Source organism: Pyxicephalus adspersus, chromosome 6 (genome assembly GCF_032062135.1).
Source record: "Pyxicephalus adspersus chromosome 6, UCB_Pads_2.0, whole genome shotgun sequence".
NCBI classification, from domain to species: Eukaryota; Metazoa; Chordata; class Amphibia; order Anura; family Pyxicephalidae; genus Pyxicephalus; species Pyxicephalus adspersus.
The window spans coordinates 17,810,603-17,826,811 of NC_092863.1; the positions used below are offsets into that span (position 1 = coordinate 17,810,603).

The following is a 16,209-nucleotide window of genomic DNA, read 5'->3' on the forward strand; positions in this document are numbered from 1 at the left end:
TCTTATACAGAAAATGAAAACACTAAACATTCATTTTAATTTAAATTTTATAAAATGTGATCTTACTATATATATATAGGTATAATATATCATATCATGCACAATTTCTGTGCAAATATAGGTTATGTTTTATATGTAAAGATATCATACATTCACTTTTAAACAAACCACTTTAGCTGGCTGCTTCCACTGTAACCACCATTGAGTTTTGTAATACATAATTTAAAAATAATTACATTAAATAAAGCATTAACTGCATAATTAAATATGTAATTTCAGATAAATAATCACATCAGTCATAATTAGTTCATAATTTTATTCATGAATATTATGAATATAAAAAGAGGCAATGTACTGTAGGTCACAAAGGGCTGGAAAAAAAAAACTTTGCCACAAAAGAAAAGCTATCACCAAAAAAAAGTTTATGAGACATTATGAGTCATAATATAAGGTTGGTGCCTAATGTTCCTGAAAATCTTAAAAGATTTTGGAGTGTGTCTGTGGGAATTTCTTCCTGTTTAGCCCAAAATAATGAGAAGTTTAGAAGTCTTGGTGTGTGGTCTTGACAAGAAGACCTGCCGCGCAAGTAATGGTCCAATACTTTCTGCAGGTGTTCAGTAGGTTTGAGGATAGGACTGTGCAGGTCACTAGAGTTTTAGTATTACTCTAACAGGCATTATGTTAAATATGATAACATTATGGGTCCAATTTATCAAAGACTGGAGAAGATAGACTATCATGGTGGACATGGGTGATTCAGCAAACCTGGAATGGATTTAATAAAAAAAATAAAAATATATATATATATATATATATATATATATAAATTATTTTTTTTATTTTAAGGAAGAGGGGCAATTTGAACCCATCTAGAAGTATGATATATTTCCCTTTTCTAGTTTCAGTTTTATACAACTAGCGGACAAGCTGTGGAGGTAGTTGAGTGGCTGGCAAAATCTTTTTTAATTCGTTTTCCCATAGGCAGAACAAATCAAAATGCTCCTCTCTTTTTACTTTTTCCTCTTCCCCCTCTTTTTCTAGTCTGCTTAGCCTCAGAAACTGGCTGTGGGGAGTTGGAAAAATGATTTGCTCACATAAATGTTTCAGGTAGATTGTAGTTTTTATTTGTTGCATCCATCTATTTGTACTGCTTAAAAAGAGGGAGATGATGAGGTGGCAGGATGTTCTGAGTGCCATTGAATGGGGAGGGAAAAAATTTTGAGGGTGAAAAAGAACACAAGTAGGGGAGAGGTTTGTCCAGACAGGGGAGAAAAAGCTTGTAAAAGACTAGAGGGAAAAGCCATCATAATAAATCTGGTGATACAACAGGAACAGACCATTTTTATTGCCAGGGTCAGTCAACGGAGCTCTGTAGTGGGGCCCTTTTTCAAAATACAGTACCTTCTGCCAACAGCACCATTGCCTACAGCCTCTCCTTGCAGTCAGCTGTGGTAAAACCAACTACTTTTCGGATGCCACATAACTTTCTGCACAGCAGAGCTCAGTGGATATAGGACTATATAGAGTCTATAGATCAACAGCAGAAGGCCCATACTCCTCCTCCTCATTGCTCACTTTGTGAGGGGTACATAAGACCACAGTTGTGTGGTTTAGTAACTATGTACAGAAAAACTACATGTCCTGCATGGCATATTTGGTGCTGGAGGCTAGGAAGGATGCACTGGAGCTTGAAGTACCATCACAAATTTTGTTGGATGGTGACAGTGCACTCACCTGTACCATGGCTTCCTCACTGGCTGCATCCTCCGCCTCCTCAGAATCACCCTAAATGCCCCATAGTATGCAACATAGACTAAATGCTGCCAGGCCATGCTGTGTTGTAGTTTGTATGTATGTATGTATGAGGGACAGGATCAAAACTGGGTAAAAGCTTCTGGCATCTTTCCAGGCCGAAAGGTAGCTGCCATACACCAGTGGCTTGTCTGGCATATGCACGTTTTTTTTTTAATTATTTTTATTAAAAGATATCAAGGTACATACAGAGAAAAGAAAATAAAGTGGTCGTAACATACAGTTCAAAAAAGAACATACAGCAAGGTTAGGTTCTAACAATACGTATCTTCAAGCTTGTGGCTTAACAGCCAACCGCCTAGAAATACAAACATTGTAACCAACCCGTTGTGGCATATGCACTTAACCCCGTGGTGAAAAGGTTTTTTATGAAATACCCTATTTTTCAGTTGGTCCTTCATCAAGCCAGAGGGGTTTTTGACCGGTTTAGAAGGTTATTTTTGTCCATGGTTTTGCCACTGCAGAAATGCAATGCCAACATCAGTTGCTTGTAAATTGCCTTGTCTTTGACAACTCCTACATGATGTTGGTCATTGGTCATTCACCAGCAGTCTGAGCCTGCGATGGGAGAGTGGTCAGGTTGTGTTCAGAGAGACAATCCGTCCACCGCCCTGAGCCTTCAATTCCATATGGGAGACATGGGCCGCGGGTCTGGTCCGTGCACCCCCGTGGGGAGGCGGACCAGCCAGAGTCGCGGATCACCTAAGAAAACTTTGTAAAATATGAGTGGGCAAGTGTGCCTATTCCCTAAAAAAAGTGAGGACATTCCCACCCGTGCCCGCCCCACTACACCTCGGCTTAGCACTGAGGGAACAACAACAGGATGAAGAGACAGACTTGCTGCTGGGTTAGGGCTCGCTAAAACCTTGGCTTATTGCCTCCTTTCCTGTGAGGCAGAGGTAGCAAGGGGCCTAGAATGAATACAAGGAGAAAATAGGGCAGGCTTTCAGGGGAACATTTCATCCCTTCCAAATCCTTGATTTTGTATGTGGGTTGGATAAGTTTGTTCAAAACAGTGTTGTCCTCAGCAACACCAAGAATTTAGGGTCCTCTGCTGTAGGCAATTTGTAGAGAACGGGGTAATGTACCAATGCTTTATTTTACGCATTTATAAATATACTAAAACCCTAATATCTTCTTATTAATTCTCTAGGTGGCACTATTGTGCCATGAATGAACTATACAGGCTTGATCAACAAAGCCCACTCACATCTAGATCAGTCTTTTCCTGACCTAGCTATTTATTATTTATTCATAATTTTTGCATCATCATCCAGTGGAGAAAAAACATGTCTGTGATGCAGTCTATAGAGCATAGTATTTGTGTTTACACAATGCAAAAGTATTTAAAACTTTGCAGGGAAATTCAATATATTTTTTGGAATAGGCTAATGCTAAAGTGACTTCAGTAAAATGACTGAAAGAATTTAGTTGGAGGTTAAATAATACAATGTAATGTTTCAAAGCATTAAATGTTACACTATACGACCTTTGATCCTCATATAACTTTGATTTCAGCAATTATACTAATAGTTAACTTTTGCTTTGTTTGCGTTATGATAAAAATAGGCCAACATTGGGAAATGTGGTATCTTGATTCCACAACAGCCAACCCACTTGAATGAGACAGAAAACACAAAAACAAAATATGGGTAATATGAACAAGAGTAAAATGTATTTGTGCTTCTCATCCATGACAGCCAACCCAGAGATAGCTATAAATCTCTCAGTGTGGGACCACCCTGGTTCACCAACAGACTTTGTCAGTCTTGCTAGATTAGGGTATTTTTAAGCCTTTGAACCCTGAAAAAAACTCAAACTGAACAAACAGGTCAAGATTTCCCCTTTTGACATTAAAATCAAATTCTCAATCTTAGAAACTTTTTAAGCCACTTAAGACTGGCAAGGTGGAAAATTACTTCATAACTCTAATGTGTGGATTTTTTTGTAATTGAAAACACTGTCACCGGAATGTTGGTTTTATCTTCACTTTAGAAGCTCCCCAGTGGGGACACAACCAGCAATTAAAAATTGTCTAACCATTCTCTATTTTATCCAAAAAAAAAAAACTGAGTTTACACACAGTTTAAAGGTTTTCAAATGAAAGCCTAAATTGGAAAACAAATACTGGAAAAACTCTCATAATCAGCTTCCATAAGCTGGTATTAAAATTTCCTGCCAATCAAGCTGAATAAGCAGACAGATTAGTATTGTTACAGTAATTGAAACATCAATGAGGAAAGATGTGATTAGGGAGATAGGTGATGTTACAAGATATAATATGGTAAAATGGAAGCAATTCTAAGCTATCTTTTGTAGGATATTTTCTTTTAAATGCTACACCTTTAGCATCAAGGTTGGATATACTGTAATGTGCCAGATGGGTACCTGATAAAAGTATCTTCTCTACAGAAAATATCAATGCTGAGTGTAATGAGACTAATTTTTTTTTGTTAATATGACAAATCTGACTAGTCTACTGCTTTTTTTCCAGAAGCCCTCAGTCATTCTTAAAGGTAGAAATGAAAATCCAACAGGCTAGTCTTCTAGGGACTTCCAAGTTAAAGCAGCCTGCTTGGATACCTGACAAAGTATTTTGAATACCTTTACAAGCAGTCAGTAGGTTGGCTTACAGGGGTAAATAAATATTCCGTCCTTAAGTAGTACTGCCAAGTATGCTCGTTAAATATTAGCGTATCACACTGGCTGGGCTCACATAAGTGCGATGAAAGAGGCCTTTAAGGCTAATGAAACCTTAGCGGCATCACTATACACTACCCAATATGTATACATGTATGTAAGCTTATGTTTCATTATCAATACCTTCATTGTCTGTATTTGACAGTACATCACATATACTGCAGTTTGTCACTGGCATTTTGTACAATAACTCAAACGAGAAAAAAATAAGTGATACCATTCGAGTTTACAAAGATTTTTTTTTTTGATAAAGCAGCCATAACCTAAAGTCATCTTATTATCTAACGTTGGTTGCATATGATGACTAAGAAACACAAAAAGGCCATTCAGTGTACACTAGCTCCCAATAAACACAGGATCTAACCAATGCAAGTCAGAAAGTGTATACTTCCCAACACTGACCTGGGTCTTTGCTGGCTGCACACCATCCATGCTGGGGAAAAAATGGCTCTCATAAAAAAACTCAAAGAGCCAACCTCCAGCACCCCAATGCTTTGTAGTACAATTTGGGAGGAAGTATGTGTCAATGGCCTTGCAAATCCCAGTGCTATTTTAACTCGCTAAACTTTTGACTCTCCACAGGTCCATCTGAGCTATCCAACATACATAATTCTATAAAGAATTACAAGTGTTTTTAAATTGTACTGTTTTCATGATTGAGATTAAATATGTTCAAATAATTTATTCACAAATTTACCGTGCCAACATATTATATACGTATAAATCTAAAATGTTGTACTGTGTTGCTAACTCCAACAAATGATATTCCTATTTTGCAGATTACTTGCACATGACGCACAAGGCGACCTATGCTTTTCGCACTCTCCTACCCAAGGTTCTATTTTAGCGCTCTACCTTTTACTCCCTTGCTTGGAGAGCAGCATAGAGGGGGTACAGGAGCTGGTTGGCTCAGGGTCATATAATGTTACTAGGTTTGACTAGCTGCCTTTGTGAGCATCAGATAAAACTGATGTGACATTTTTTTCAGCAAATAGATTTTATTTTTATATATTATAAATATTTTGCATAAAAAAACAACCTGGGATACCATAATAGAGGAGTTGAATGTTTTATGTTCAGACTCAACAGCCCTGCTGCTCCAACATTCAACAATACTGTGGAATGCTTGGAAATATTTGGGATCTCCCTTACTAAAGTCTTTGCATCTACTGGGAAAAAATGATTAAATATTTGGATCACTAAATTATAACAAAAGCAAATCCTCAGAGAGCTTCAATGGTGCTCAAAATTCTAAAAACACAATTTAAACTTCTCAACCACATTTTCAAGATGAATGTATCACAAGGGACTGGAAATACCCACAAACCTATAGTTATTTTAGGTGAAGTATCACATGGACCCCAAATAATAATAAAAAATATGTATATTAAATAGGATGGTCTCCTTCCATGATCTCTTTATAAAGTCGTATCTCTACAACCTCTAATAGGAAAAAAAGATAAAAGACAACTCTTACAATTGCTGGAGATAACCTCTCCAAACATTTTTATTAACTTATAATTGCATTTCACAAAAAATACAGATTTTTTTTTTGTTAAAAGAAAAACACCTGCACAGAACAAAACAATAAAAAATAATTATAAAGCCATCACAGTGTGTTTAGGTCAAGAACATTTTCAAGACATAACTATGCAAGATAAAAAAAATACAATTTTATTTGCTTGCACAGTGGCCTGTGATGCTTTCCAGCCACAGGCCATGTGTACAAGACACTCCAGCAGGGAAGCAGTTAACACTCAACTACAAGGCCACACTGACCTAGGGGGTTAAAGTCAACATAAGTCTTTTAACCATTTGTTTTTGATGGTGCCTTGGACTTTTATTACAGAGAAAACAATTTGGTTTACAAATGTATTTTTGTAATACCAATTAAGTTAAATAAGTAAATGTTTTCTAATACACTGACAGATTAGAGAAAACTTGGGAACAGGAAGGAATAGACTGCAGCCCACAGCAACCAATCAAGTGTCTGTTTCCTTTCTGTAGGCTGCACTGGGTATTTGGAAGAAAATTAGATTGGCTGCCGAGTAAATCTATGCTTTCCTTTGCTCTTTTTTTCCCCAACTGTTTTGCTCTTTTTTTCCCAACTTTTCCCAACCCAATGTACCATTAATTTCCACATTAGTGTGATCTTAATATTCAGACCTTCTTAGCTAGGTTCTATTGAGAACAATGCACAAACCAATATTATGAATAAAAATCTAAAACAGACATGTTCCAGGGCTGTCAATCTTCTCCTAGGTGCAATACTAAGGGTCCGTTTACATCTTAAAGGTATAAAGGCATCATTGTATGTTAGTGATTTTGCGTTGCGTTAAGGCAGCCTTTAAATGGACCCTTCAACAAATGAAATAAATAACACACGTTCTCCAACAAATGCAGAGTATTTCCTACCTCCCATGGCAAAGATCAACTTTTATTGTGGTAGGCTTTAGCTCAAGTGTGTCATTTAGAATTAATGCAGAAATCCAGGGAATGCAGCACTAACATGACCACATACGGACCTATTAGGTGTCACAACACTTACTTTACATGTGCTCGTTTTACCTTTGTCATCTTAATAAATGAAAGGAGAACAATGGAAGCCCCGGAACAAGCATCTAGTAACACAAGGAAGCACTGGAAGCTCACAATTTTTATGTCCTGACAGGTTCCTTAAAGTTAAACTTTCATTGAGAAATGTTGTAAACTTCTATTTCTGTCCTGGTTGTTCTGATTGGCAGCCCAGAATAAGTGTTCTGTAACTGCATTATGTACATGTTTGCTTTTGTGTGTAACAAACTACTGACACCAAAAAATCATCTTTACATTCAGGCAATCATCATTCTTTACAATGAGTTCAGAATCTGTCAGCTCACAGAATCTTAGTGGTAGGCCCACTTTAAGGACAGAACACCAATAAGGCAAGCAGTTACTTTTTTCAAAAGCTCACATAATCTCCCAGTGAAAGGTGTGCTATAAGGGTAAAAAAAAAAAAAAAAAACACCAGTTTGAAACAATTCTGAAATTATTACAAAATTTGGGGTGTTATTTTGTCCTATATAAAACACTTGTAAAACAACAGAATGCAACAACACGCAGGGGTACGGACAGAATTTTATAGATCTGAATGACACGCTTACTACTCTTGGTTTATTTATGGCAGAAGCCTGGAAACACCTATAAATGCTAGGTACAGTCTCTTCGGAACCAAATTAGTCATACTTACCTTGCCAGAACCAGGTATAAAAAGAACACTGGTGGAAAGAAACCCTTAAGGGAAATCTTATCCTAAATTACCAGAAACCAATAGGAAAAAATATTGTATCTAAAAAATTGTTTTCTTTCAGTTGCATTTTCATCTCTATTTAAATATAACACAGAGCGTATACACAGCAATTTTATTCACTTTCAACTAGCTTTTAATTTAAAAGATAATTAAATCTTAGGAAGACAACCTACTTCCATGTTGATCTGGGTATTCATGGAATTGATTACAGTTAAGTTGTCTTGACTCATTGAGTCGGTTCGATCTATTAAAAGCTGGTTGGAACTGACCAAGACTAATGCATAAGCCAGCATTAGTTCAATTAAAATTGAACATTAGCATATTAATTATCCACCATGTGTGAATTCAATAGTAAATTTCTGCATCCAAGCTTTCACTAAAACATTCAAGCTTGGGTGTCCGGGTCCTTTAGGATATGTGAACTGCCTAAGCCACACAAAAGTACCTCTACTGAAGGTAAACCTGCTTTGCCCATTCAGGGAAAAGCAACTGATTTACTTAACTGCCCATCCTTTACTTTCCAGATCTTTGTTCTTCTGCCACCTTGTTCAATCACAACGGTGAGGAGAAGCAGCCCTGCATAAGGTCGGAACTTGCTCATGACTAGGAACGCAGCCCTACATGGTCAGTGCTTTGGTATCTAAACCTAAACAGGTGACAATATTGAAGCCCCCCATTAGGTTTAGGCCTGATTTACCATATTCGTCTAAGCACGGTGGGTTTCCGCACTCTGTTAGTGAGTGTTCCAGCTGTGTAGGGAGGCGGCGGTAGATTGTAGAGAACTATAACTGCTTGGGTGGGTAGGCTGTCTGCAGACAAAATTGACTTGTCCTGAATGGACAAAGTGACAATGTCTCTTTAGTAGAACAATTAGTCCTAAACATTTGGTATATCAGTCAAAATACTTGGAGATTTCTTTTGGTAAAAGAAATACTTTGTCCCCCCCCCCCCTATATTTATTTATTTTTTAAATCAGCAGCACTTGTTTCTACATGGCAAAACTGTACAAAATCACAAGGAGGCTCACCATAACAAAATGGCTTCCTGTGACCATCTTGTCATGTTATATTATATAAGAAATGGTTTACCAACATACAGAAAAATACACAATAATATTGGTGAACGGCGAGACATTTTCTAATGTACGGAAAACTTGCATAAATCTGGTTGGCTAGGAGGAGTTTCTTTTCTTAATAAAAACACTGGTCTGAAATTTGAGACAGATGGTGGTAGAAGGTGCATCTTGTATTATGAAGCTCATGAACTAGCCTTCTCTTTAGTTGTCTTCAAGTTTCTATTTTCCTAAAAATAGCAATATAACATTTAGACAAAGCGACAAAGGCAGCCAACACAAACAGAAATCTTTTTACCTTGGCAATAAAAACACGGTGTAATTCACCTATCCCTTCTATACTATAAACTGCACAGTAGAAGGACTATGATTATAGGGCGTTTGAGCTTTGAGGCTTGTAACGGAATTGCTATTAATGGGCAGCTCCAGGGGCTATAAACTGCCACAAGCAAGTTTTAAATTTGAAATAAAACTGAGCACTAAAGAAATGTATCTGCCACATGAGCAGCAGATGCTGTTTAAGTGTATATACAGTAGTTTGCATCAAATAAACAGCCATCATAGCTTGCAAGAAGGTAAAGAACTAATGCTAGACGTTTCTACAGAACCATGAAACACCAAGTATAGGACAGCCCTATTTTGCATGGTACCGTCTTCCTTCCACCCTGATGTCTAGTGGTGGAGAGGACTTATTGAAGAGGGCAGCTCCTAAAATAATGCCAACATTACAGTAAAAGTGGCTTTTTAAAAAAAGATTTCACAGGTCTGTTTTTGGCCCTAAGTTTCTATTTTACGTGATTTGCTAGCGGCAACCAAAATGTTTAAACCAGCAATCTTAAAGACACGGTTAGCACTTTCCCTAGCCCAATCTTTGCAGTAAACTTGTAAAGAGTTGAATGAGCACCATCCATCTTACCTCTGGCGGAGGTGGTTTGATTGTTACTGGCTGTGATGTCCGTCGAGGTGGGGAAGGTTTTGGCTGTACTTGTTGTTGTACGGGGTTATAATACGTCACTCCTCCATATACCTGTGACTGTGCCTAACACAAGAAAAAAAAAAGTAAATGTTAGCATACCCAGATACCTGTAAACATCACTAAGTTATCTTCCCTTTCTGAAACTACCTCTCCAGGAAAATCAACTTTAAAGAAAGTTGATTTATAAAAGCCTTTATTTATCCATTCTAAACAAGTTCTGAAAATTTAAACTGCCAACTCGCTCTGTTCACTGCCGTCTAAATCTTCTGCTTTCTGAAAATGTTAACCTATATAATACAAAAATTATCATTAGTTATTGGCACACTGTTGAACTTAAGTCTAAATGAAAGCCATTTTTTATAGAGAAGGGAATGGTTAAACACTCTATCAGGTTTTATCTTCTTTATGTATCCTCGTTGATGTGATTTCCTGGTCTAATACTCATCACTTAGAATGGAATGTCAGGAAACTTTAAAATATTTTTCTCCTTCACAAAAAAATAGTTTTACAGAGTTAGAGATGAGATTTTTTTCTCACTTTCTTTTGTGTTTGTCCCCCATGAATCAGGAAATTAGAAAATGTATTTTAAAGGGGGGGGGGGGGGAGAACAACCTGAGAGAGGTTTGATCCCTTCTCTACTCTAACCAAATATAAATAAATACGCTTTGATGTTGCAGAACTTAAACAACTAAAATATTTGACTTCAAACCTTGAAGACTAAATTACAGAATTTGATCTAATTGACAATCAAACTTGAAATAAAGGATATCCATGATTTTAGCTAATTTCCCTTCACTTCCCACCTTTAAAACACGAAGTTGAGGAATCAACAGTTTTACTGTAATTACCTAATAAGTAGACATTGAAAAACTTCCCCTAAAGTCTTTGGCGAGTATAGGAAAGGGCAGTTAGGTAAATCAGTTGCTTTTCCCTGCATGGACAAAGCAGGTTTACCTTCAGTATTTCCCCCTAAATTCTGTTCTTTTTACAACTGTAAAACTTTGGATATTTAGTCATTTTCTGTTTCTGGGTGAGCATTTATATTCAGGGATGGGTTAGTAACTTTTGGGGTCAAAATAACTGTAGCACATAAACAGGGATCAAGGGCACCATACTTGAAGGATAATAAACATTTTTCAGTTACAGTGTCCAGATATTTGTGAGGACTAAAGACTTCCCCCTTTTTACTGATGTGCTACCATCAGGATCACCTAATACAAATAAAAGGAAAACAGATAGGAAAACTAATACATTTACCACATTTAGGGATGTTATAAATGGCAGCATATCACAGTTTGTATTTAAATATACCAATAGACAATTTTTAGTTTAGTTCCATATTCACCTGTGTATTAGGGTAGAGATGAGCTGGTGGTGGGGGAGGTAATGGTCCTGGGGGATAAGGGTAGGCTGGGTTGCCAAAATTAATGACTCCTGGGGGAGCAGTAAAGTATGGAGGGGGTAGCAGCTGCTGTGGAGGAGGCTGGCCTGGAGGAATGGAGACTGGTGCAGGGTAAAGGTTTGGGGTAGACATAGGGGCAGGAGACTGGTGTGGGTGTAAACCTGAAAAGAAAAAAAAAGAAAAAGACTTAAAATCGGTTTTAAAAAAATACAGACTTTCTGATAAAAACGGAGCACTGTGCTATGATTTAGGAAATTACCGTTGTTCTGGTTTACATCCACAATCAATATATGCCTTTACCGTCATATTATTTTGACCAAATGGGCACTAGTGTAAATAAAACTGTGATAGGGACAATTACTTGATTAACTCTAGTAAAGTTCAGTAACACAAAAGGAACTGGCTGAGAGAACTGGATCAATATTCATGAACACGTCAATGAAAAGACTCATAACAGCTCAATAGTAGATATTAGGGACTGCAAAATCAAAGGCTAAGCTTTAAAAATTACTATTGCCAAGGTTCAATTCATACACAGCTAAATTACAACATAAAATAAACATAGAAACTTTACAACCCCCCCTTATCTCATTTGGATATGTATTGTATAAATGTGCACTTCTATCTATGTTATTTAAAAATAGTCTATGCTAAAAGACACCCATACCACTTCATTTAACACAAACATGAAAGAAACAAGCTTTTGTTACATGGCTTTATTTATTGTTAGCTGTCAACTAACAGTCAATCACATTGTGTAATCAAAACAAAAGACAGGAAGTACTTTTTTAAATACTCTAAATATCGCGTACCTGGGTGGGGAAGGTGCATTTCTTGCTGAACTATCATGCCCTGAGGAGGCAAGGAGGAAGGGCCATCACCGTGAGTATATATTGGTCCCTGGAACTGAACTGAAAATCAGAAGAAGAAATTAGCACACCAGAAACATTATGCTGAAACAAAAAAGAGGAGAACACTCTACTGAGGCACTCACGTGGATCATAGTAATGACCTTCCATAAGGCTGATGTGCATTGGAGCAGGATCAGGAACGGTCCTCTGACGCTGGGAAGAATACCTCTTGACACGGCCACTCTGAACTCCCTACATAAGAGGGGGTAAAAAAACCTATTCATCCGTTTTTGGTACACTTTTTCTATAAAGAAAGCTTCCTTCCAACCATCAGAAAAGAAAATCATCTTAAATAGTAGCAATAGAAAAAAATTACCCAGCTGTCATTTCTAACATTTCTTGATACGATTTGAAGACAAAACCAACTACAGAAGCATCAATATAGCCACATTAGGGGAGCTACTCACCATTCCTTCCATGCGGCCATATTGTGGAGGAGCTGCAGGCATGTGAATGTGATTTGGAATACCTGTAAAAAATGTTAAGAGATTAGAATATTGTTCTGCAGCTTGCTTTATTAAAATACCAAGTAACAAAAATTACTCTTTATCCCAGTTTGGTTAGCAGTTCCTATGGGTTACAGAGGCTGCACTAAAACACAGACAAATTCAGTATTCCCCCTAGAAGTTTTTTTTGAAGATGGGCGAGCAGTAAACTTAAAAATAAATAAATAAAATTATCCAACATCCTTGATTATGTTTCTTCAAAAGTATGTTTTCCTCAGTGTCATTTACCTGCATCCCTTTACCAACCAAAGCTTCTAAACCAACCCTAGAATACATATTTCAAAATTGATAGAAAGTCAGAAGGGTTATTATGTCAAGTGATCATATGGTACATAAAAGTATTTAATTGGAAAAGGCTTTAAATGTACATACTGCATGTTCTTCTATTTGAATTGCACTTTATTTTTTTCTCACTGGAGATGAATTTTCAAGATGCATTTTAAAATCTGGCCAACACAAAATTGTTAGGGAAAGAATCTAGCCTTCTATCATACCTCTGGTGTTGCAAAGAAGGCTGAAAACAATGGAGACCAGAAAAAGAAGTGGAAATGGCCAAGCAGTGCTTAACTGTAGAATACCAATGAGACAAAGTTGGCCTGGTCACTGGAGTTTTAGCAGATATAGCAGGGACAAGAAAATGAACTATAACCAGGTCATCCACAACACCTATGAAAATCTAGCAAACCCCTTCACAATATATGGGGTATCAAAGTAGATCTAAAGTGTTGCACTTGCCAAAATACCTGGATATTTACAATTTTGTTTTTCAGTTTAAAATCTCAAATTTCTAGGTTACAAGTGAAATGTAATGGGAAAGGGACTTTATCAGAAGCTTCAAGAATGTGCCTAAAATGCAATTATCTACGCCATGTAACATACCATAATGGACTCAATGCACATAACCTGAACTGGAGCCACAGGCAGGTCTGATTTACAGTTTTAGGATACGTCTGATTGAGGGGGAATAGAGTAGGAAAATCATGGTGCAAAGCTCCTGTATTTTTACGGGGTTGACAACAATTTAAACATACTTGTAGGATCAGAGTGAACAATAACCCCATCTATGTACTACTGGTTATTTAATCTTCTCCTACACGCTGGGGAAAGCTGGTGAAACTGTACTGCCTAATTGCAATGGTGTACAAAGTGACAACACTTTACATAACGTCTGACAAAGGTGCTTGAATCATAAGAGTGATGTTTTACAGTAAAAAACAGCTCAGGTACTTTATATTTAGCAGTTTCCCTGGAATTCAGGCCTGTACATAAAATGAATAAGACTGCTTTACATAATATTGTTTATAATAACGGCTTTACAAATATTGTTTATGGATTACAGTAAAACCATATTTATTTTTCTAGCACTGTACTTACTGGAATTGTGCAAACTGCTGCTGGTACTAGATGTTGGTGCAGTGCTGCCAAAAGCTGGGCAAGAGGACAGGAAAAAGAAATCATCCTTCTTGCAAGTCTATTCCATGACATATAATTAGGTATCTGGCCAGAAGCTATACAGTCTCATGATATGTAGATGGACGGAATGGATGGATCTTACTTGACAACCCAATTATTATACTTTGTCTTCTTTGGCTGGCTATACTGCAACCTCAACACATGGCCACTATTTTTTTTCACATACAAAAAAAATGTGATGTGATATAATCACTTTCAAATGTTTTTACCTTTTGCAAATTATGATTAACATGCTGGACAACATGATACATAAACCATAAATCATTTTTAAGTTTAGGTCCATTTAAGCTTGTGTAAGTCCTTACATTTTATTTTTAAGAAGTTGATGAAGACATCTCTTGAGCCTAGTACAGATGTCCAATAATGGTCACTGGAGAAAATAGGCAATGATGGTAACAAGGAGAATGAATAAGAACCGTTTTATTTTGTGGGAAGGGGTAGAGTAACCAGAAAAACTGCATCCCACCCTTGTAAACAGTAGTTCATGGGACTGCTGTATGAATGCTATATTTTAGAGATTCTAGATTTCTATTGTCTGGGATAAAGGCTTTCTTCCCTTGGAAACAACACCCTCTAAATCACTTTTAAATAAATATACAAATGAAGAACAGTGTACTATTAGTGTACTACACTAGCACACTATTAGTGTACTAAAAATAAATATAAATTGTGTGTGTGTACATACCACGAGTTGAAACATATGGCGATTGCCCAGGGGTCCAGTTCTGGTCCGAAATGTTGACCTGGGACATGTCCTGCTCTAGTCCAGCCAAACCTCCTTCTACAGGAGGTTCCCAGCAACCAGGTTTTACTACAGGTATGGGTGGAGAGGGCTCCGGAACCACCTCAGTGGGCATCTGTGGTGGAGGGGGAGGAGGCAAGTCAGGGAATGTAGTGTCATCAATGCTCTTTCCAGCCTCACCACCTTTAATCCGACTCCTCCTGACCCTGGAATAGGATTTTTTCTCCACAGGCCTATCAGGAGGTGGTGGTGATGGATCAGCTGCTTGTTTCTCATTTGCTGGTTCAACTTTATTAGGAACTCCTGTTTCAGGGGATGATTCGTTTGGTGGTTGTGAAGGCTGCTCTATGCTTCGGGCTCTATAACCTCCATAATCCTTTCTTCGTTCAGAGGTAGGTGGTGGAGTCACAATGGTCTCTGGTGGGTAACTGACAGGGCGATTTTCCTTGTACCCACCAGGACGTGAATAGGTCCTGTTAGAGGGAGCTCTGTTGTTGCTAGGGGCACTGCGATTGTTGTAGGTTCGGGGTGGGGGGACAGAATTGGAATCATGGTAACGGTTTGACTGCCTAATTGGCTTTTCTTCTTGGTCTTCTCTAGAGGGGCTATTGTACCTAAAAAAGAGAGAAAAAAAGTTTTTTTTAGCAACCTGCGCAAGTGGGGAAAAAAAAAAATCAAAGAAACTTTAACACCTCTAATTACCAGAAAGCTTTTTTTCACCTAAATTTACAGGGTGAAGCATATTTTTAAAAACAACCACAGAAGTTTTTAACAGAGCATAAAAAGGTTGTGGTGGATCGGGACGTCAGAGGAGTATGTACAATACAACAGAGGATAGACCGTTCATCCACAATAGGTACCTGGAAGGTAAAGAACCTGGCAAGAATAATCTTTATGCTTTCCCTTTTACTAGCGCTGTCAAATGAGATGAGATGTTAGACAATTAAGGCTCTTGTGCTCATTATATACCATTGTTCTGAAATGTATAGCTCAGTACAGACACCATACTGCAAGCTGAAGTGTTCAGAAACTTTGATGTAGGGTTTTTCCCCCTATCTACTAGCCAGTGAGGCTTTCCATCATAACAATGGGCAAACAGTAAAGGAAAGGAGAAGATAACCACTTGAAGAGCTAAAGTTACTATTTGTTTTTTAGGAATTCCCCTTATATTATACAGCTGCAGTTTATTAGCCATCAACTGAACACAGATTTACTTTAACCACCTAGCCGGTATGCCCGACCTTCGTACGGGCAAAAAAAAATGGCTAGGATGGTTAACCCCGTAATTTTGTCACATCCTTACCTCCATGGTCCCGCTGTGCACAT

The 16,209-nt window shown here is 37.6% G+C and overlaps 1 protein-coding gene across 1 annotated transcript in view; it reads right to left on the reverse strand.

The window, feature by feature from the left end:
- Positions 1 to 5,985: 5,985 nt before the first annotated feature.
- CASC3 (CASC3 exon junction complex subunit) overlaps positions 5,986 to 16,209 on the reverse strand; it is a 19,735-nt gene continuing 9,511 nt past the window's right edge. Inside the window, exons 7-13 of the mRNA XM_072414821.1 lie at positions 14,827 to 15,497; positions 12,570 to 12,631; positions 12,246 to 12,354; positions 12,064 to 12,162; positions 11,195 to 11,412; positions 9,790 to 9,912; positions 5,986 to 9,103 (exon numbers count right to left, since the gene is read on the reverse strand). Of these exons, the coding sequence (XP_072270922.1) occupies positions 9,059 to 9,103; positions 9,790 to 9,912; positions 11,195 to 11,412; positions 12,064 to 12,162; positions 12,246 to 12,354; positions 12,570 to 12,631; positions 14,827 to 15,497 (1,327 nt within the window). The 3' untranslated portion in view covers positions 5,986 to 9,058. The remainder of the gene's footprint in view (positions 9,104 to 9,789; positions 9,913 to 11,194; positions 11,413 to 12,063; positions 12,163 to 12,245; positions 12,355 to 12,569; positions 12,632 to 14,826; positions 15,498 to 16,209) is intronic.